General features: G+C 29.8%; 4 protein-coding genes across 5 annotated transcripts; all 4 read right to left on the reverse strand.

Annotated features, from left to right (window-relative positions):
• Window positions 1-186: 186 nt before the first annotated feature.
• LOC128034949 (uncharacterized) lies at window positions 187-1021 on the reverse strand. Its single transcript, XM_052624503.1, has 3 exons — window positions 897-1021; window positions 391-616; window positions 187-313 (listed from the first exon to the last, which is right to left on the reverse strand). The coding sequence occupies exons 1-3, from the start codon at window positions 1019-1021 to the stop codon at window positions 266-268; spliced, it is 399 nt and encodes a 132-aa protein (XP_052480463.1). The 3' UTR covers window positions 187-265.
• A 2842-nt stretch (window positions 1022-3863) lies between these two features.
• Window positions 3864-5881, reverse strand: LOC105761748 (uncharacterized). Its single transcript, XM_012579649.2, has 6 exons — window positions 5754-5881; window positions 5242-5543; window positions 4902-5126; window positions 4798-4824; window positions 4679-4726; window positions 3864-4091 (listed from the first exon to the last, which is right to left on the reverse strand). Exons 2-6 carry the CDS (start codon window positions 5530-5532, stop codon window positions 4026-4028), a joined length of 657 nt encoding a protein of 218 aa, XP_012435103.2. The 5' UTR covers window positions 5533-5543; window positions 5754-5881; the 3' UTR covers window positions 3864-4025.
• Window positions 5882-8081: 2200 nt separating this feature from the next.
• On the reverse strand, window positions 8082-12317 carry LOC105761760 (uncharacterized). Of its 2 annotated transcripts, none has more exons than XM_012579684.2 (6): window positions 12188-12317; window positions 11622-12031; window positions 10107-10370; window positions 9975-10022; window positions 8958-8987; window positions 8082-8339 (listed from the first exon to the last, which is right to left on the reverse strand). In XM_012579684.2, exons 2-6 carry the CDS (start codon window positions 12018-12020, stop codon window positions 8295-8297), a joined length of 786 nt encoding a protein of 261 aa, XP_012435138.1. In that variant the 5' UTR covers window positions 12021-12031; window positions 12188-12317; the 3' UTR covers window positions 8082-8294. The 2 variants fall into 2 exon arrangements, with proteins under 2 accessions (XP_012435138.1, XP_012435139.1); XM_012579685.2 differs by having other exon boundaries at window positions 11622-12034; window positions 12188-12276.
• Window positions 12318-16719: 4402 nt separating this feature from the next.
• LOC105761761 (uncharacterized) lies at window positions 16720-20905 on the reverse strand. The gene is made up of 6 exons (XM_012579686.2): window positions 20793-20905; window positions 20227-20636; window positions 18753-19016; window positions 18621-18668; window positions 17622-17651; window positions 16720-16990 (listed from the first exon to the last, which is right to left on the reverse strand). Exons 2-6 carry the CDS (start codon window positions 20623-20625, stop codon window positions 16946-16948), a joined length of 786 nt encoding a protein of 261 aa, XP_012435140.1. The 5' UTR covers window positions 20626-20636; window positions 20793-20905; the 3' UTR covers window positions 16720-16945.
• Between the last annotated feature and the right edge of the window lie 1068 nt (window positions 20906-21973).

Raw genomic sequence — 21973 nt, forward strand, 5'->3', positions numbered from 1 at the left:
TGTATCAACACATATTTGAATATAGGTATATTTTCAAATACACAAATACATATCCAATGCATAAACTCTAAACCCGAATCCAAACAAATAGCTGAAGAAAAATACTTTTTGCTATGTCTAAAAACAAGTTTATTGGTACTATGCCCTACTATATTAGTTAATATCAATGATAAGAAATGTGCTTACCTCATTTTTAAGGAACATTGCCTCAAGTTTCTTTACTTTGTTCGACTCCTGAAAAACCAAGTTAAATCGAACTTAGTAATTATATTGTTACTGTGCTTACCTCAAGGTTGTTTGCTTTGTGCAACTCCTGAAAAACCAAAGTTAAATTGGACAATTAGATCATGAAACCAAACTCAGAAATTCGATTGGTAAACATTAGCACACCTGTAGTTGTCCATCTACATGACTGAGCCTCTCCTTTAGTTCGAGCAATTCCTGCATCGCCCCATCCTCTTTTAAACGGCCTGCCTTGAACTCGGTTAGGATTTCACTCCTTTTCTCCTTAATTTTTTTGAGATCAGATAGCAGTGGCCATTTCTCTTCAATTTGATTGATGATGGATTTAACTTCTGGACAGTTCCTTAGCAGATCCCAGTGTTTTTCCTTCACCCTTATGTCATCAAATACACACAAAGCAAGTGTCAAAGTAAGAGACAGAGAAAATCTTTCTCATTGTTTTTGCTTCGGTTGATGTGAATGGCTAAGTTCAGTTAAGAGAATTTACGTTACACATCCTCCTTCTGTTGATTTGGTCAGTTAACTTTTTCCCACTATGCTCTACAGTAAGTTCTCCCACACTCTCTTCTCCACCGGTTACCAGGGGCAGGCACTGTTTCTTGATGCCTTAATTTCCTTTAGCTTTCTGATTTCTTTTCTTTCCTCCGATCAACATCGAGCTTGAGGAATTCACCTGATAATGATCGGTCGATGGTTGTCCATCAGCACCATTTGGCGCTCCAGGTGTGGGTATCATAACGATATCCCTATGGCCTCTGAGACTAGACCAATTCGTCATCTTTCACGGATCTGAAAATTTTAACTCAAATCAAATTTCTGAATCTAAAACAATCAGAAGTTTTTCTGAAAATGTTACTTGGGAGGATTATATTATAAAAAATCTCAATTTTCAGACTGACAAAAATCATTTGGAGACAAGGATATTGTTATGGATTTATGATGAAAATAGCCTATCAAATTTTTATCATTTTTAAGAGGATTAAAGTGAAATTTTATCTTTACTAATTTAAAATTTTAAAAAATTTAAAGGATATAAATGAAAAATTTTCCATTTTAAGGGAAGCTGAGTCTGCCAGCCCTCTGGCTATGCCCGTGACGAAGGTCTTTGTACCAGGAGTTAGATTTACTCATGGGTAAATTAATCAATATACGTTAAATCAAAGATTAAATTAGTCATTCTGTTAAAAAATTTCATTCATTTTTTATTGTTAAAAATTAGTCATTATACGTTAGTATGAGGTACACTTGGCACGCCACGTGTAATTGCATGATTATTCCATTTGTTATGTTAGTTTTTAATAATAGAAATGAATAATTGTTTTTATAAAAATGACTAATGTATTCATTTTTCGAGTAAAGATCACCGATACCCCACCTAGCAATAGAGGTTTAGGAGTTGGTTGAAACTAGGATGGAAATTAGCTGAGAAATTGGAACTGAGCCATGGGGTTAATGACAGAAAAATCTAATTAGCTGAGGAAAGAAATTGTTAGTGCATATGTGGAGAATTAGCTATATTTTAGAGCTATCAATTACCCCAAATGTCTCTCCATATTATGTAATGCAAATACCATGAATTGCATTATGAATGAAATTCTAGAAATCGTACTCTTTATAGTTAAAATTTCTGTTATTTTGTTGAACACTTCACCTGCACCATAAATTATGTGACAAAATATTAACCCATTGTAGGGTGACGAGCATCAAAGCCAGAACGCAAATGTTACAATCCAAGATCAAACATGCTATCAATACTTGGAAATGATAAATTTTATAATCAACCATTCAATTTTTCTAGCCTAAACCAGATAAAGGAAATAACACAAACATAAAACATACCAATTCATTAAAATTTATATAAAAGACAACATTCCTGACACAATACAAACTCACTGAATTCGAATACCGAAACCATTCACTGAGTTCTTATAATAAAACTAATTATAGAAATATAGAAAAACATATGAGCATCACACCCTTCCACTCGCAACCTTATGAACTGAACCATCCTCTCCATAAATCATTAAGTAAGCATAACAGGCAAGACAAATATTATTCAACATGTCATCAGCAAGTTTCACTTCAAAATCTTGTTCCTTACCCATATTGAGCGTCGCGGCCCACTTTTTCAACTGGTTATAGCCGGAATCCTTAGGTGTACGCCAGTCTTCCATCTCTTTGATTGCGGCACAAACCAAAACTTCAATATTTTTATGGCCAAACTTAGTAGCTTTTCCACGATCCACTTCGATTAGAGCCGCGATACCTTTGAGGTAGTCTGGTGTTTCCCCATAGCGAGTTTTGTCCAATGCTTCTTGTAAGCCATGGAAGTGTGCAACTTCCACACTGTTGTTGTCTTTGTTAAAAAGGCCGGATAGCCAGGAACTATAATTACGCTTCAATATCTCCCTAGCCAGCAAACTTCCGTGGTCTTGATCAACAGTAATAGTAACATCATTCATTTCAGTACCTTGTTGTACTCCAGCTTCTGAAACCCCGTCTCTTTTGTTGCTTCCACTGAGCATTAAGTTCATCTGATTATCACTGTGCGACAATGGTGGTGTGTTTGTATTGTATTGTGCTTCAGACGCCTCACGCCCACCCTTTTGAAGCATTCCACTAGTAATAGTGTTCCCCAATGGTATGAACTGAATTGAACCATCCCCTCCATAGATCATTAAGGAAGCATAACAGGCAAGACAAATATTATTCAACGTGTCATCAGCAAATTTCACTTCAAAGTCTTGTTCCTTACCCATATTGAGCGTCGCGGCCCACTTTTTCAACTGGTTACAGCCGGAATCCTTAGGTGTACGCCAGTCTTCCATCTCTTTGAATGCGGCACAAACCAGCACTTCAATATTTTTATGGCCAAACTTAGTAACTTTTCCACGATCCACTTCGATTAGGGTTGCGATACGTTTGAGGTAGTCTGGTGTTTCCCCATAACGAGTTTCGTCCAATGCTTCTTGTAAACCATGGAAGTGTGCAACTTCCACACTGTTGTTGTCCTTGTTAAAAAGTCCGGATAGCCAGGAACTATAATTACGCTTCAACATCTCCCTAGCCAGCAAACTTTCGTGGTCTTGATCAACAGGAATAGTAACATCATTCATTTCAGTAACTTGTACTCCAGCTTCTGAAACCCCATCTCTTTTGTTGCTCCCACTGAGCATTAAGTTCATCTGATTATCACTGTGCGACAATGGTGGTGTGTTTGTGTTGTATTGTGCTTCAGACGCCTCACTCCCACCCTGTTCAAGCATTCCCTGGTAATAGTGTTCCCCAGTGGTATGCCATGGGGACTTTTGTTCGATGCCACAAATTGGGATATCCATACCACCAAAAGTTGACAAACTTTCATGACCACCAGTTGCAGCAACTCCTTGCGTACTTGGCACTGCAGAAAAAAACTAAAACAACAAACATGGAAAACAAGTCAAAATTTCAAATTTCATTTACTACATTAATTGTCACGAAATTGTTGTGTATATGATTATATAGAAATCAACTGAGATTCAATGTGGGATTATGTACTTTGAAAAAAACATGAATTTTAGATTATTTACTAAACAACCATCCGATAATTTCAAATTATGGATTTGAGAAATAATTAAATTTATATTAGTGTGTACAAACTCCATACTTAACACATAAATATTAGAAAAAATATTAAACTTAAATATCAAATTATGTATTAAATCATTTGATAAATAATATTTATGTCTAATGCTATTTTCGAAATTCAAGTTTTCAAATCTACCGATCATCACCTACCAATTTCATTTATATATATATATATATATATATATGCCATACCTCTTTTCAAGAGTTTCCACGTCATATTCCTGAAATTTAGGAGAAATATAAACAAATTATTAAAGATGCAAATAAGGGCAAGTCTAAGATAACTTTAGATATTGAGACCTGAAAAGGAAGATATGGGTAGACAACAAATTCATCAAGAAATATGATTCAACATATGATGCAAATAAGGGCATATTTATGAATATTAGTTTAAAATATAACGTTCGATATTTTCTAAAATATATGATTTAAAAAATTTAAATATGTCAAGATTAAACGTGAACCTATAAAATTGTGAATCCATATAAAAATATTCATACTCGAATCCAATTAATATAACTGAAAATGACATTTTACTAAATTTAGAAATGAAGTGTAGTAGATGAAGAAACATATTACATTGTAATTGGATTTATAAATGAGGAACATACCAACATATATTTGAATATAGGTATATTTTCAAATACACAAATATGTATCCAATGCATAAACCCGAATCCAAACAAATAGCTGAAGAAAAATACTTTTTGCTATGTCTAAAAACAAGTTTAGTGGATAAGGACATGGGACTTTATTGGTACTATGCCCTACTATATTAGTTAATATCAATGATAAGAAATGTGCTTACCTCATTTTTAAGGAACATTGTCTCAAGTTTCTTTACTTTGTTCAACTCCTGAAAAACCAAGTTAAATCGTTAGATCAAGAGGATATCGAACTTAGTAATTATATTGTTACTGTGCTTACCTCAACGTTGTTTGCTTTGTGGAACTCCTGAAAAACCAAAGTTAAATTGGACAATTAGATCATGAAACCAAACTCAGTAATTCGATTGGTAAACATTAGCACACCTGTAGTTGTCCATCTACACGATTGAGCCTCTCTTTTAGTTCGTCCATTTTCTGCATCGCCCCATCCTCTTTTAAACGGCCTGCCTTGAACTCGGTTTGGATTTCACTATTTTTCTCCTTAATTTTTTGGAGTTCAGATAGCAGTGGCCATTTCTCTTCAATTTGATTGATGATGGATATAACTTCTGGACAGTTCCTTAGCCAATCCAAAAGTTTTTCCTTCACCTTTATGCCACCAAATACACACAAAGCAAGTGTCAAAGTAAGAGACAGAGAAAATCTTTCTCATGGTTTTTGCTTCAGTTGATGTGAATGGCTAAGTTCAGTTAAGAGAATTTACTTTACATATCCTTCTGTTGATTTGGTCAGTGTAGATTTTCCCACTATGCTGTACAGTAAGCTCTCCCACACTCTCTTCTTCACCGGTTACCCGGGCCAGGCACTGTTTCTTGATGCCTTGACCTTTTCCTTCAGGTTTCTGCTTTCTTTTCTTTCCTCCGGTCAACATCGAGCTCGAGGAATTCACCTGATAATGATCGGCCGATGGTTGTCCATCAGCACCATTTGGCGCTCCAGGTGTGGGTATCATAATGATATCCCTATGGCCACTGAGACTAGACCAATTCGTCATCTTACACGGATCTGAAAATTTTAACTCAAATCAAATTTCTGAATCTAAAACAATCAAAAGATTTTCCTAATTCAGAACGAAAATAGAAACAAGCAAGCAAGTCAAAATCATAAACTAACAAAACTTAACGGATATGAAATTATAAATTTAGCAAAAATCAAAGCAATACATGTACAGAAAGTGAGGGGAAATGAGTTAAGTGAATTGAAATAGCAACTCACTGCTTTGATGTAGTGTGGAGAAGAGAAGAGAAGGAGCTGCTGCTGCGTTAATGGTGAAGAAATGATGAAATCCATTAGAGAGGAAGTTCTCATTTAAATAGAGGCTTAAGGTCGAAAGCAACTCGATTAAAAAGTTGGATCGAGAGAAAGAACACCAGTGAAGTGTCACATTTGACTTGTGGTTAATAAAATTACCATTAACATCCCTTTACTTTTTAAAATTTAAAATTTAGTCTATACTTCATTTTTAAACTTTGAGATACTACAAAATGTACTACCTACCAGAACATATACGAGTCAAAATCCTCAAAATCATTGAGGAGTTGTAATTTAAAAAATATTTTTCTTAAATCGTTAAATCCAGTTTGGATTTTTGGATGGTTTTATAAATAATTTAAAATCATTTAAAAACAGTTTGAGGTGAGTTAAAGGTGTTCATAACTCGTATCGGGTCTCGAGACTTTGAAAAAGCTCAAAACTGTGTAGGACCATTCAGTAAGAAATTAGATTAAGTTTTATAAAATTTTAGGAAGTAGATAGATTCAATTTTAGGACTTTAATATCGTATTGAAATCATTTAAAAAATTAATTTCAGGCATTCGAGACTAAAACGGACTTTGAAAGGTTAAAAAAAGTTCAAAATAATATAGAGATATTGTGGTATCGGTCAGACATTGTGATGTCAAGAATGCAAATAAAAGTTTTAAATCACAGTAAATAATTAATTAAGAAAAATAACTAAAATAAATAATAATAATATTAGGAATTAAATTGAATAAATAAAACTGAAATTAAAGCCTTAATTGTATAGACCAAAGACTATGGAGGACTGAAACTGCAAGGTATGTACATTTGAAAGTGCGGAGACTAGGTAGGACCGCGCGGAAGTGAGCCGAGCGGACGAGTGCGGTTAAGTGTGGAATAATGTTACTTTAAAATTTTAAATACAATAAAAATACTTTAAATTTTCTATTAGTAAATTAATAAATTTTAATACTAATTATTGTAATAAAAATTATATTTAAAATATTAATTAAATATTAAACGTATAAAATCATATGTGATATTAGAAATTATTAATTTATGAAAATTCAAAAAGTTGATAAAATTTTTAAAATTTTTATCAATGTTAATAGTGAAATATCGTAAAATGCAGCATGAGTTACCACATCAATACCATTAAAATTTTAACATTTCAATTAATTTTTATTATCCAAGAGCAAATAAATTAATTAGATTTTAAAGATTACGGCTAAAATAACCTCAAAAGAATAAGATTCAAAATGATAAAAGATGAATAAAAGTTAGAGGCCAACATCTTTGGATATTTGTAATTGTTGTAATATTTAAGTGATAACTTTTGCATGAACTTTTATTTTATTTATCTCTTGCGTTTATTATGTCTCGACTCGAGACGTGACAAATTTAATGGTATTAAAGTCTAATTTTCGATTTTAAAACATATTAATCATGCTTTTATGTTGCTTGGTTGTAATTTTTTCTTACATATGTATAGGACTAAGCAAGAAAATTCACAAAATAAAAACACGATTTATATAATGTATGTTTAGAAAACACGATTTATATAATGTATGTTTAGAAAACACGATTACACGAAATTAATCCGAATTTTATTTTTCTATTTAATAATTAATTTTAATTTTATGATATAAAAATATTTTATATTTAAAATAGTAAAATTATCTAATGCTTCTTAAAAGTTATTTGTTTTTAAAAATATTTATAAAATATTTTAAAACTTGTCAAATAATATTCAAAATTATAAAATAAAACTCATTTTGTTAAAATGGATTTAAAATTCTAAAACTCAAAATTAATATAACAAATAGAAAAACCAAATCAATCGATAGCATTCTTACATGTGACACGTATGTCAAACCTTAGTCCAAACTCCAAGGCATGACATTATCCACATACAAATAAATTTTAAATTAAAATTTGACTATAAGACAAAAATTTATTTGTTTAAAAATGTTTTAAATAGAAGTAAAAGAATTAAAAAGGTTTTAATGTCTACATTTGATTCTTTTTAATTATAATGAATGGGCATAATTTAATTTCAATCTTGAATCCAGCTCAATATAGATAAGTTGATACTAAACTTCATGTAACTCAATTAAGCTCAATTGTACAGTTAACTTAGGAATTTTTTTAGGAAAAGTCGAAATTAAATTATAATTTTTACTATTTTAAAAATTAAATTAAATTTTATTAATTTTAAAGATAACTAAAGTCTAATTTTATTTTTTAATTTAAAATTTTAAAAAGTAAATAAAAGATTTAAATAGAAAATTTCCATGGCTGCCCTTACTCATAAATTCTTCAGATTTTTTATTAGATTTTAATTCCACAAAGTTAAAACCATAGAGTGTCATAGAGAAGATTAAAAATATATCAAACAATCCTTCAAAGTTGATTGTGTTCTAAAAGATAACAAAAGATGAGTGATAATAATGATAAGTTATCCTTCACAAGCTGCCAAACTTCCATGATCTTAATCAACAGCATAAAGATCATTATTTACAGTAACTTCTTCATATCAATCCATGGACATGCTGAAAGAAGCTACAACAACAACAAATATAGACAATAAATTAAAATTTCAATGTAAAGTTACTTTATGGAAACGTGAATTTTAAAGATTTAGATTTGTATTTCATTTACTATAAATATAAATTAGTTCTCATTATTATTTTTAAAATAATCATAAATATTACATTTATGTAGTAAAGGTTACAAACCAAAATTCATGTTTCGAAAATTGAGTTTCCGAATAGGTATATATAGAAGTGTTTATGGGCTGAATTGAATTTAAACATGTTATTAATACGTATTATGCTTGTTTAAAATTGGTCCAATGCGAAATATAAACCTAAAAATTTAGGTGAGGCTGTCATTATTTCTAAACAGCTAATCCAAGCTCATTTTAATAGTTATCTTAAATTTTTTTTAATATTTACATTATAAATTTTATAATATAATAAAATATTACAAATTTAAAAAACAAGCTTCGGCCTTAAATGTTCAAGCCCGAGCTCGACCCATTTTTAAAATGAGCCTAATTTTTTTTGCTCAAACTCATTTTTCGACCTAATATTTTTGTCCAAACCTTCCCATTTTTGAAATGAGTCTTTGGACTTGGATAGATAATGCAACTTATTTATAGATCTAGATACACCGTACCTCTTTCCTTAGTGTCTCCACGCTGAAATACTGAAATTTAAAAGAAATAAAACTTAATGATCAAGAAGAGATTCAAACAGGGGCAAGTTTAAGAATTAATTGGATATACTGCAAAAATAAAAATAAAAAAGACGAGATACAAGAGAAATGGACGGTGAACAAATTAATAAAGTAAGATATGCACTTTTTTTCATTCTCAAGTTTATAGCTTCTAATATATCATATGCTTAGAAAGATTCAACCACATGTATTATTATCATTTTGCTTGAAATGTCCATGTTACACATATATTCAGATATGGGCATGGAATATGACCGTCCAAGGTTCACCTAAATACATGAAAAAAAATTTTAAAAATTCTTACTAAAATATATAGCTTAAAGTGGTCGGGTGCGTGAGGAAAGATATTGCAATTGTAAATTGATTTTAAAAGATTAATGTAGAAACACATATTCAAATGTAGTAGGTATCACATATGATCACCAAGGATTCCTCTAAATGCATAGAAAAAATTGAAAATGACCCTTTTTTCTAAGTAAAAATATTATAGAGACTTTTGTATTATAAGTTAGATTATATTTTACTCATTTAATAAAAAAAAAAAGCAAGCTAAGCTTTTTCATTAAAATTATAGTCTATTTCTATAGTTAAAAATTGATGTGGATAACAGAATAACCAAACATGTATATGTAACGTGTTACATATACCTCATGCTAAGGTATAATGACTAGATTTTAACAGTAGAAATTAATAAAATTTGTAATAGATGGAGCCATTTGCTCGATATTACATATAAAGACTAACTGTCCATTTGTTTTAGAGGAGACAAAAAGTAATCTGATTTTTAATACAAAACCCTCCATGATATTTTTATCATTTTTACTATCTAAAAACAAGTCTAATGAATGAGGAAAGAAAAATATAATTATAATGTGATTTATAAATGAGAAATGTTCATTTTATTCAAGAATAATAATCTAGGTTAATATCAATCATAAGAAGCGTTTATGTGCATACCATATTATTAGTGAAGATTGCATCAAGGTTAACAGCTTTTGTCAAGTCCTGAAAAACCAAGTTAAAAAGTCAGAATAATATGTTACATCATGAAACTAAATGTGGTAATTAAATTTGTAAACAATACCATACCTTCATCCATTTTTTATCCAATCTCTTAAACTCCTCTTCTAATTCGAGCAATCTCCACTTTGCCTCATCTGTCAAACCAGTGTCCTTGAACTCGAGCTCGATTTCAAGGACCTTTCGCTTAATGTCATCAAGATCAGATCGAACTGGGCATTGCGATTTGATTTGCTTGAGGGAGCCGAGAACTTTTGGCAAGAGAGCAGAGGCTTTCATCTCTATCATCTGATGGAAAATCCAGATCACAGATTCCATATATGCCATGTCGTCCTACATTTCACCAAATATAAACAAGTATTAAGAAACATGTAATACGAATACACATTTCAAGATATTGCTTTTTATGGAGATAAACAATTCTTACAGCTTTTTCTTTGAAAAAAAAAAAGGGTGACTACTAGGTATTGTTAGTGTCTTCTACGGAGATAAAAACCATTCTCATGATTTTATCACCATTGTTAATGCAAGGGTTTTCGGACCGTACCCAGTATTTTTTCTGAAAATGTACTTAGCTATATTGTCAGTTGAGAAAAGGCACTTCAAGGAAGGTGTAAAGGGTTTTGTTAGTAAAGTGAGAAAACGTTACAATCTAACAAAATGAAATATCTTTAGAAATAGTGGAGAGGAAGATTAGGGCAAGCTCTAAACTGGTGGAGGTAATAGACTGAGAAAAATGAGAGTTCTAAATTTGCCACAAGGTCCAAAAGTCCCCTAACAAAACATTCAAACCCCTATAAGCTTTAGGTAAAAAGTTACTAAAGGACTATTAAAATGAGAAAGTAAGAATGAACATGCTAAATAGGGTAGTGAAATTAAAAGGGTTGCTTGAACATGGAAAAATGGAAAGCAATAATTGTATAGATAATGAGTATAATGGTGGCTACATAAAAGTTATAATCACTTAAAGCATTTCAGCAAAAAAAAGTGTTTATTCAATAAAGAAATGGGTAGCAAAGCACTTGTATTAAAAAAAAAAGTAAAAATTAAACTTATTGAACAATGATGCTCTCTAAAATATTGGTAAAAGTATTACAAAGTTACCTGTATTAAAAGTTGGATTGCACTTCATTCCTTTTACTAAAAATTGAGTAAATTAATTTACGTATTTTAGTTTAAAGTAGATTAAAGAATAAACTAGTACTTTTGTTAGAAATTTTATTTATTTTATTATTAAAATCGGTCATTTATATGTTAACTATGCCAATTTTTCATAATACAAATGAATGAGATTTTAACCAAAAAAATAGATTTTCTCTTGATTTAATATACAAAATTTTAATTTATCTAATTTTTTAAGTAAATAAAATAAAAAGCAAGGATAATTCTTCTTCATCCAAACTGTTGTTTCCCATTGTAAGAACAGATTCCTAGTATAAAAAAGAAAAGGCATCTACAGAAGGCTAAAAGCAGGGTTCAAAGCAGGGTTCTTGGCAGTGGATGCAGTATTTATCTAACTTCAACATATACTAACGGTGATGAGTATTTAATACTAATTTTTTAAATTCAATTAAGAAACATTACCATCTTTATCTGACTGTTAATACGATCCTTGAAAGCTTTCGCCATTTCCAGCTCAGATAAATCCTCTTCTTTACTTCCCGCTCCTCGTTGTTGCTGCGGATTTGATGATTCACCGATATAAAAGCCTCCTCGGCGCTGCTTTTTTTCTTCTCCTTTATCTCCCGAGAAATTATCGAAAACAAATTCCAGGTTTCTTTTCATTCTACTACTTGACATCAAGCTCAAAGAGTTGACCTGGTTATCATCGCTCGGCAACGGCGGTACGTTCGCGCCAATTTGCGCTTCAGTTGCCGGAATCCCAACCTGTCGAAGGTCTTCTCTAAGTTCCAGGCTATTTTCCGGCGAGGGATCAACAAACGTTCCTTTTATAAGTTTGTCCAAACTGTCATCGCTGCTCATCTTTCACAGATCTACTGACATTCAAATTGAAAACAGGTAAAAACATTACAGATATAAACTAACAAAAACGAAATGATATAAAGCAAGAGATTTCTCCAAATGAAAAACAAAACTCCGCAAAATCAAGTTAAGATATCATAATCAATTAGTAATTCAGCAATACTCACTGTCAGGGAAGATGAACGAAATCTTTAGTGGAGAGCTAATACAGAAAAGGAAATAAGGCAAGTGCTGCAGCCAAGTCCTTGAAGAATGAAGATATTATATATAACAAGGTTAAACTGTGCTATTAGTCACTTTATGGATGTTATGAATTTGGTCCTTATTCTTTTCAAATTTTAAAATTTCAATACTCACCAAATGATAACAGTAAAATTCATCGAGTTCTATTACTTTCAAAATTCGATGCGATAAACATATTATCATACGTGTAATGTCAAAATCCAATTAATGGATTAGCGACTATTATTTACATCAAAACTAGAATTTCAATTTGGAAACAAATATAAAGACCTAGAATGATCCAATTGAAGACCATAAACTAAATCTACAATTATGCGCGTAGTACATGACTAGTAATTGATTTTAACCAAACAAATTTAGCTTCTACTGTTTGGTTCAAAACTAAAAATTTAAAATTAAAAGTTACAGGGACTAAAATTAACTAATTTGAAAAGTATAGAGACCAAGTTTAATTAAAATTAAATATAGAAACTAAAGAAGCAACTTTCACAAAGTATAGAAACTAAATTAAACAGCAGAATTTTTACTTGGAATCTATATTAAGTGAAATTATGAATTTTATTTCCTCCATAAATAAATTATTAATGATTTTTTAAGGATTTAATCCTCTATATAATTTATTAATTTCTAGTCCCATTACTTTTCGAAACATGTATTTTCAGTCCTAAAGCCATTTCTGTTGTGCATTCTATATGTATTTTAAATTTTTTGTATAATTAGATAAATATTATACAATTTTCTTTTGTTTTCTAAATGTAAAAAAGTTATCTAGATATATAAAATAATAAATTATACATTTCATCTCATCTCATCTCATCTCATCTCATCATATGTTTTAAAAAAAAAAGTAATCTCAATATTGATTGAAATTACACATTTTAAAAAGTAAAAAGGCTGGAAATGACCAAATTATAGAGGAGAGACTAAATCAAAAAGAAAAACATAGTGCAGGTACTGAATATGAAATTTGACCTATTTTGATCATTGCTTGAACCGAAAGGAACGGGAAATATTAGTTCAAGGAACGGGAGGACAATACCTTTAAGAATTTAAAGGCCGGAAATACAATTCCAATTAAACCCTAAAACTATTCATGGGTTTACAAATTACACCCCAGAATTCGTAGGCGTAAATGTACCATTTAGCCTTTGAATTAACCATTTTTTCACATTAGTACCTAAACATTTTTTCTTACTTTTGTACTTAAAAATTTAATTTCTTCCATCGATTTGGTACACATATTTTTGTTTAATTTCATTACAATTTTAATGGTAGTTATAACTTATGATGGATAAATGTATAGCTAAAGGGTAAGACAAACAAAATACTGAATTTAAAATATTAAAACCGTAGGCTTTAGAGATATAGAAGAAAAAATACCATAACCATATCGAGTTAAAATAAAAGTAACTATAGGTAGAACTTAGAGCAATTGTTGATGGGCTGGAAACGGCTTGGGAGAAGGGGGTGCGTTGGCTGCTAATTGAGAGTGATAGTAAAACAATAGTGGACTTAACACTAGGAGCCAAAGCAATGGGATTGTTGAGATTGGCATTGGAGGTTCACAGCTGGATGACGAAGGGTTGGCAAGTGAAGATTCAACATGTACCACAAACAACGAATATGGTTGCTGATGCTATACACAAGGCGATTAAAAAGTTGGATCGAGAGAAAGAAAACCAGGGAAGCGTCACATTTGACTTTTGGTTAATAAAATTACCATTAACATCCCTTTACTTTTTAAAATTTAAAATTTAGTCCTTACTTTATTTTTAAACTTTGAGATACCACAAAATGTAATACCTACCAGAACATATACGAGTCAAAATCCTCAAAATCATTGAAGAGTTGTAATTTAAAAATATTTTTGTTAAATCATTAAATCAAGTTTGGATTTTTGGATGGTTTTATAAACAATTTTAAATCATTTAAAAATGGTTTGAGGTGAGTTAAAGGTGTTCATAACTCGTATCAGGTCTCGAGACTTTGAAAAAGCTCAAAACTATGTGGGACCATTCAGTAAGAAATTAGATTAAGTTTTATAAAATTTTAGGAAGTAGATAGATTCAATTTTAGGACTTTAAGATCGTATTGAAATCATTTAAAAAATTAATTTTTGAATGTTCAGAGGCATTCGAGACTAAAACGGACTTTAAAAGATTAAAAAAGGTTCAAAATAATATAGAGATATTGTGGTATCAGTCAGACATTGTGATGTCAAGAATGCAAATAAAAGTTTTCAAATCACAGTAAATAATTAATTAAGAAAAATAACTAAAATAAATAATACGAATAATAATAGGAATTAAATTGAATAAATAAAACTGAAATTAAAGCCTTAATTGTATAGACCAAAGACTATGGAGGACTGAAACTGCAAGGTATGTACATTTGAAAGTGCGGAGACTAGTTAGGACCGCGCGAAAGTGAGCTGAGCGGACGAGTGCGGTTAAGTGTGGAATAATGTTACTTTAAGGGTCTGTTTGATTGCCAGTAAAATATTTTCCGTAAAATGATTTCTGGAAAATGTTTTACTTTTCTGTAAAATGATTTACTGGAAATATTTTCTAGTGTTTGATTGAATCTGTAAAATATTTTTCTACGCTTATGATTTTTTGAAAATATTTTTCGGAAAAGTTGTTTTACATATATTAATAAATTTTATATTTTAAATTATTTTTACATATATTGCAATGATTTATTTATAATAATACTCAATTATTAAGCTACAATATTAATCGTTATAAATTGAAAAAACTAATATCAAATAAATCATTTGTAATTGTGTTAAAAAATAAGTATTGAATAATTAAAAAACAAGTTCTTGGAAAATCGATAAATGTAAGCGGTTTTCACCGGAAATGAAGGAAGGAATGAAGGAGGCGATAGAGAGGAGAGCACGGAAAATGTTTTACGGAAATTGAAAGGGTAAGACATTTTCCCTAAAATGTAACCCATTTTCCCTTGTTTTAGAGTTCATTTTCCAAATGGAAAATATTTTCCGCCAATCAAACGCTGGAAAAGTTGGAAATGATTTTCCGGAAAATCAATTCCGTCAATCAAACAGACCCTAAAATTTTAAATACAATAAAAATACTTTAAATTTTCTATTAGTAAATTAATAAATTTTAATACTAATTACTGTAATAAAAAATTATATTTAAAATATTAATTAAATATTAAACGTATAAAATCATATGTGATATTAGAAATTAATAATTTATGATAATTCAAAAAGTTGCTAAAAATTTTAAAATTTTATCAATGTTAATAGTGAAATATACATAAACTGCAGCATGAATTAGCATATCCATACCATTAAAATTTTAACATTTCAATAAAAGCAAATAAATAAATTAATTTTAAAGCTTAAGGCTAAAATGACCTAAAAAGAACAAGATTCAAAATGATAAAATGAATGAAAGTTAGAGGCATGAGCTTTTATTTTACGTATCTCTTGCGTTTATTATACCTCGACTCGAGACGTGACAAATTTAATGGTATGAATGTCTAATTTTTCGATTTTAAAACATATTAATCACGTTTTATGTTACTTGGTTGTACTTTTACATATTTGTGAGATTTTCTTTTCTTATATATGTATAGGACTAAGCAAGAAAATTCACAAAATCAAAACCAACTCAAATTAAAGTGTTTGAGTGATTTATATAATGTATGTTTAAAAACACGATTACACGAAATCAATCTGAATTTTATTTTTCTATTTAATAATTAATTTTAATTTTTATGATATAAAAATATTTTATATTTAAAATAGTAAAATTATCTAATACTTCTTAAAAAATATTATTTTTAGAAATATTTATGAAAATATTTTAAAATTTTGTTAAATAATATTCAAAAATCATAAAAGCAATTTCATTTTGTTAAAATGTATATAAAATTCCAAAACTCAAAATTAATATAAAAAATAAAAAGCAAATCGAATGGATAGCATTCTTACATGTGAGACGTCTGTCAAACCTAAGTCCAAGGCATGACATTATCCACATAAAAATAAATTTTAAATTAAAATTGACTATAAGAAAAAAAATATTTGTTTAAAAATGTTTTAAATGGAAGTAAAAGAATTAAAGAAGGTTTTAATGATGTCTACATTTGATTCTTTTTAACTATAATGAATGGCATAATATAATTTTAATTTTGAATCCAGCTCAATATAGATAAGTCGAAACTAAACTTCAAATCTAAATTTCGAACTTCATGTAACTCAACTAAGCTCAGTTGTACACTTTTATTAAGAGGTGAAGTCGGAAAATCTTTTTAGGAAGAGTCGAAATTAAATTATAATTTTACGATAATAAAAGTATAACTTTTAAATGATTAAATTAAAATTTTATCATTTTTAAAGGTAACAAAGAATAATTTTACTTTTATTAATTTAAAATTTTAAAATTATATAAAAGATCTAAATAGAAAATTTTCATGCCTGCCCTTACTCATAAATTCTTAAGATTTTTTTGTTTTTGTTTTGGAGTACCACTTTTTATTAGATTTTAGTTCCACAAAGTTAAAACCTTAGAGTTTCATAGAGAAGATTAAAAATATATCAAACAATCCTTCAAAGTTGAGTGTGTTCTAAAAGATAACAAAAGATGAGTGATATCCTTCACCAGCTGCCAAACTTCCATGATCTTAATCAGCAGCATAAAGATCATTATTTAAAGCAATTTCTTCATATCAATCCATGGACCTGCTGAGAAAAGCTACAACAACAACAAATATAGACAATAAATTAAAATTTCAATGTAAAGTTACTTTATGGAAGCATGAATTTTAAAGATTTAGATTTGTATTTCATTTACTATAAATATAAATTAGTTCTCATTATTATTTGAAAAATAACCATAAATATTTCATTTATGTCGTAAAGCTTACAAAACAAAATTCATGTTTTGAAAATTGAGTTTCCAAATAGGTTTATATAGAGGGGTTTATCGGCTAAATTGAATCTAAACATGTTATTAATACGCATTATGCTTGTTTAAACCTGGTTCAATTCAAAATATGAACCTAAAAGTTTAAGTAACGTTGTCCATATTTGTAAATAGCTAATCCAAGCTCACTTTAATAGTTACCTTAACTTTTTTTTTTAATATTTACATTATAAATTTTATAATATATAATATAAAATATCACAAACTTAAAAAACAAGGTTCGGCCTTAAATGTTTAAGCCCGAGTTCGACCCATTTTTAAAATGGGCCTAATTTTTTTTTTTTTGCTCAAACTCATTTTTCGACCTAATATTTTTGCTCAAATCTTCCCATTTTTGAAATGAGTTTTTGGACTTGGATAGATAATCCAACTTATATATATAGACCTAGATACACCGTACCTCTTTCCTTAGTGTCTCCACGCTGAAATCCTGAAATTTAAAAGAAATATAATTTAATGATCAAAAAGAGATTTAAACAGGGGCAAATTTAAGAATTAATTGGATATACTGCCAAAAAAAAAAAAACCAAGAGATACCACAGAAATGGATGTTGAACAAATTAATAAAGTAAGATATGCGCTTAGAAAGATTCAACTACATGTATTATTATCATTTTGCTTGAAATGTACATGTTCCACATATATTCAGATACGGGCATGGAATGACCGTCCAAGGTTCACCTAAATGCATGAAAAAAATTTAGAAAAAACTTACTAAAATAGCTTAAAGTGGTCGGGTGCGTGAGGAAAGATATTGCAATTGTAAATTGATTTTTAAAAAGATTAATGTAGAAACACATATTCAAATGTAGGTATCACATATGATCACCAAGGATTCCTCTAAATACATAAAAAAGAAAATTATATGTAGCGGGGCATGCAATAGTATTCTCTAGTCACACTCAAATCCATGAAAAATAGTTGAAAACGACTTTTTTCTAAGTAAAAATATTATATTAAATTGTATTTTGCCCATTTAATAAAAAAAAAAACCAAACTAAGCTTTTCTGTTGAAATTATCGTCTATTTTTATAGTTAAAAACTGATGTAGATAACAGAATAACCAAAACAGTTACATGTGACGTGTTACGTATACCTCATGTTAAGGTCTAAGGACTAGATTTGAACAGTAGAAATTAATGAAATTTGTAATAGATGGAGCCATTTGCTCTGATAATATAAGGACTAATTGTCTATTTTTTTAGTGGGGACAAAAAAGTAATCTGACTTCTAGTACAAGACTCTCCATGATATTTTTACCATTTTTACTATCTAAAAAACATGTCTAAGAGGAAAGAAAAATATAATTATAATGTGATTTATAAATGAGAAATGTTCATTTTATTCAAGAATAATAATCTAGGTTAATATCAATCATAAGAAACGTTTATGTGCATACCATATTATTAGTGAAGATTGCATCAAGGTTCCCAGCTTTTGTCAAGTCCTGAAAAACCAAGTTAAAAAGTCAGAATAATATGTTACATCATGAAACTAAATGTGGTAATTAAATTTGTAAACAATACCATACCTTCATCCATTTTTTATCTAATCTTTTAAACTCCTCTTCTAATTTGAGCAATCTCCGCTTTGCCTCATCTGTCAAACCAGTGTCCTTGAACTCGAGCTCGATTTCAAGGACCTTTCGCTTAATGTCATCAAGATCAGATCGAACTGGGCATTGCGATTTGATTTGCTTGTGGGAGCCGAGAACTTTTGGCAAGAGAGCAGAGGCTTTCATCTCTATCATCTGATGGAAAATCCAGATCACAGATTCCATATATGCCATGTCGTCCTACATTTCACCAAATATAAACAAGTATTAAGAATCATGTAATACGAATACGCATTTCAAGATATTGCTTTTTTTGGAGATAAACAATTCTTACAGCTTTTTCTTTGAAAAAAAAAAAGGGTGACTACTAGGTATTGTTAGTGTCTTCTACGGAGATAAAAACCATTCTGATCATGATTTTATCACCATTGTTAATGCAAGGGTTTTCGGACCGTAGCAAGTATTTTTCTGAAACTGTCCTTAGCTATATTGTCAGTTGAGAAAAGGCACTTCAAGGAAGGTGTAAAGGGTTTTGTTAGTAAAGTGCGAAAACGTTACAATCTAACAAAATGAAGTATCTTGAGAAATAGTGGAGAGGAAGATTAGGGCAAGCTCAAAACAGGTGGAGGTAATGGACTGAGAAAAATGAGAGTTCTAAATTTGCCACAAGATCCAAAAGTTCCCTAACAAAACATTCAAACCCATATAAGCTTTAGGCAAAAAGTTACTAAAGGACTCTTAAAATGAGAAAGTAAGAATGAACATGCTAAACAGCGTAGTGAAATTAAAAGGGTTCCTTGAACATGGGAAAATGGAAAGCAAATTGTATAGATAATGAGTATAATGGTGGTTACATAGAAGTTATAATCACTTAAAGCATTTCAGCAAAAAAAGTGTTTATTCAATAAAGAAATTGGTAGCAAAGCACTTGTATTAAAAAAAGGAGTAAAAATTAAACTTATTTAACAATGATGCTCTCTAAAATATTGGTAAAAGTATTACAAAGTTATCTGTATTAAAAGTTGGATTGCACTTCATTCCTTTTACTAAAAATTGAGTAAATTAATTTATGTATATTAGATTAAAGTAGATTAAAGAACAAACTAGTACTTTTGTTAGAAATATTATTTATTTTTATTATTAAAAATCGGTCATTTATATGTTAACTATGCCAATTTTTCATAATACAAATGAATGAGATTTTTAATTTAAAAAAATCCATTTTCTTTTGATTTAATATACAAAATTTTAATTTATCTTTACTTCTTCTTCATCCAAACTGTTGTTTCCCATCGTAAGAACAGATTCCTAGTATAGAAAAGAAAAGGCATCTACAGAAGGCTAAAAGCAGGGTTCTTGGCGGTGGATGCAGTATTTATCTAACTTCAACATATACTAACGGTGATGAGTATTTAATACTAATTTTTTAAATTCAATTAAGAAACATTACCATCTTTATCTGACTGTTAATACGATCCTTGAAAGCTTTCGCCATTTCCAGCTCAGATAAATCCTCTTCTTTACTTCCCGCTCCTCGTTGTCGCTGCGGATTTGATGATTCACCGATATAAAAGCCTCCTCGGCGCTGCCCTTTTTCTTCTCCTTTATCTCCCGAGAAATTATCGAAAACAAATTCCAGGTTTCTTTTCATTCTACTACTCGACATCAAGCTCAACGAGTTGACCTGGTTCTCATCGCCCGGCAACGGCGGTACGTTCGCGCCAATTTGCGCTTCAGTTGCCGGAATCCCAAGCTGTCGAAGGTCTTCTCTAAGTTCCAGGCTATTTTCCGGCGAGGGATCAACAAACGTTCCTTTTATAAGTTTGTCCAAACTGTCATCGCTACTCATCTTTCACAGATCTAGTGACATTCAAATTGAAAACAGGTAAAAACATTACAGATATAAACTAACAAAAACGAAATGATATAAAGCAAGAGATTTCTCCAAATGAAAAACAAAACTCCGCAAAATCAAGTTAAGATATCATAATCAATTAGTAATTCAGCAATACTCACTGTCAGGGAAGATGAACGAAAGCTTTAGTGGAGAGCTAATACAGAAACGGAAATAAGGCAAGTGCTGTAGCCAAGTCCTTGAAGAATGAATATATTATATATAACAAGGTTCAACTGTGCTATTAGTCACTTTACTTTATGACTTATTCTTTTAAAATTTTAAAATTTCAGTACTCACCAAATGATAACAGTAAAATTCATCGAGTTCAATTACTTCCAAAATTCGATGCGGTAAACATATTATCATACGTGTAATGTCAAAATCCAGTTAATGGATTAACGACTCTTATTTACATCAAAACTAAAATTTCAATTTGGAAACAAATATAGAGACTTAGAATGATCCAATTGAAGACCATAAACTAAATCTACAATTATGCGCGTAGTACATGACTAGTAATTGATTTTAACCAAACAAATTTAACTTCTACTGTTTGGTTCAAAACTAAAATTTAAAATTAAAAAGTACAGGGACTAAATTTAACTAATTTTAAAAGTATAAAGACTAAATTTAATTAAATTAAAATATAAAAACTAAAGCAGCAACTTTCACAAAGTATAGAGACTTAACAGCAGAATTTTTACTATTTTATTTCCTCCGTAAATAAATTATAAATGAATTTTTAAGGATTTAATCCTCTATATAATTTATTAATTTCTAGTCCCATTACTTTTCGAAACATGTATTTTCAGTCCTAAAGCCATTTCTGTTGTGCATTCTAAATATATTTTAAATTTTTTCCATTTAGCCTTTGAATTAACCATTTTCACATTAGTACCTAAACATTTTTCTTACTTTTGTAATTAAAATTTAATTTCTTCCATCGATTTGGTACACATATTTTTGTTTAATTTCATTACAATTTTAATGGTAGTTATAATTTATGATGGATAAATGTATAGCTAAAGGGTAAGACAAACAAAATACTGAATTTAAAATACAAAAACCGTAGGCTTTAGAGATATAGAGGAAAAAATACCATAACCACATCGAGTTAAAATAAAAGTAACTATAGGCAGAACTTCGAGCAATTGTTGATGGGTTGAAAATGGCTTGGGAGAAGGGGGTGCGTTGGCTGCTAATTGAGAGTGATAGTAAAACAATAGTAGACCTAATACTTGGAGCCGAAGTAATGAGATCGTTGAGATTGGCATTGGAGGTTCACAGCTGGATGACGAGG

Source organism: Gossypium raimondii, chromosome 11 (genome assembly GCF_025698545.1).
Source record: "Gossypium raimondii isolate GPD5lz chromosome 11, ASM2569854v1, whole genome shotgun sequence".
Lineage (NCBI taxonomy): Eukaryota > Viridiplantae > Streptophyta > Magnoliopsida > Malvales > Malvaceae > Gossypium > Gossypium raimondii.

Bases quoted from the DNA above. Each gene is read 5' to 3' on its own strand.
- LOC128034949 (XM_052624503.1), bottom strand. From the start codon at position 1,021: ATGACGAATTGGTCTAGTCTCAGAGGCCATAGGGATATCGTTATGATA. The intron at 617-896 runs GTTGATCGGAGG...TGATGACATAAG, and splicing joins GTGAATTCCTCAAGCTCGAT to GGTGAAGGAAAAACACTGGG. The intron at 314-390 runs GTGTGCTAATGT...TTGGTTTTTCAG, and splicing joins ATGTAGATGGACAACTACAG to GAGTTGCACAAAGCAAACAA.
- LOC105761748 (XM_012579649.2), bottom strand. From the start codon at position 5,532: ATGACGAATTGGTCTAGTCTCAGTGGCCATAGGGATATCATTATGATA. The intron at 5,127-5,241 runs GTAAATTCTCTT...GGTGGCATAAAG, and splicing joins TCAACAGAAGGATATGTAAA to GTGAAGGAAAAACTTTTGGA. The intron at 4,825-4,901 runs GTGTGCTAATGT...TTGGTTTTTCAG, and splicing joins GTGTAGATGGACAACTACAG to GAGTTCCACAAAGCAAACAA.
- LOC105761760 (XM_012579684.2), bottom strand. From the start codon at position 12,020: ATGAGCAGCGATGACAGTTTGGACAAACTTATAAAAGGAACGTTTGTT. The intron at 10,371-11,621 runs GTAATGTTTCTT...GGTGAAATGTAG, and splicing joins TTAACAGTCAGATAAAGATG to GACGACATGGCATATATGGA. The intron at 8,340-8,957 runs GTACGGTGTATC...TTGTTGTTGTAG, and splicing joins TGGAGACACTAAGGAAAGAG to CTTCTTTCAGCATGTCCATG.
- LOC105761761 (XM_012579686.2), bottom strand. From the start codon at position 20,625: ATGAGTAGCGATGACAGTTTGGACAAACTTATAAAAGGAACGTTTGTT. The intron at 17,652-18,620 runs GTATGCACATAA...TTTAAATTTCAG, and splicing joins CAATCTTCACTAATAATATG to GATTTCAGCGTGGAGACACT. The intron at 16,991-17,621 runs GTACGGTGTATC...TTGTTGTTGTAG, and splicing joins TGGAGACACTAAGGAAAGAG to CTTTTCTCAGCAGGTCCATG.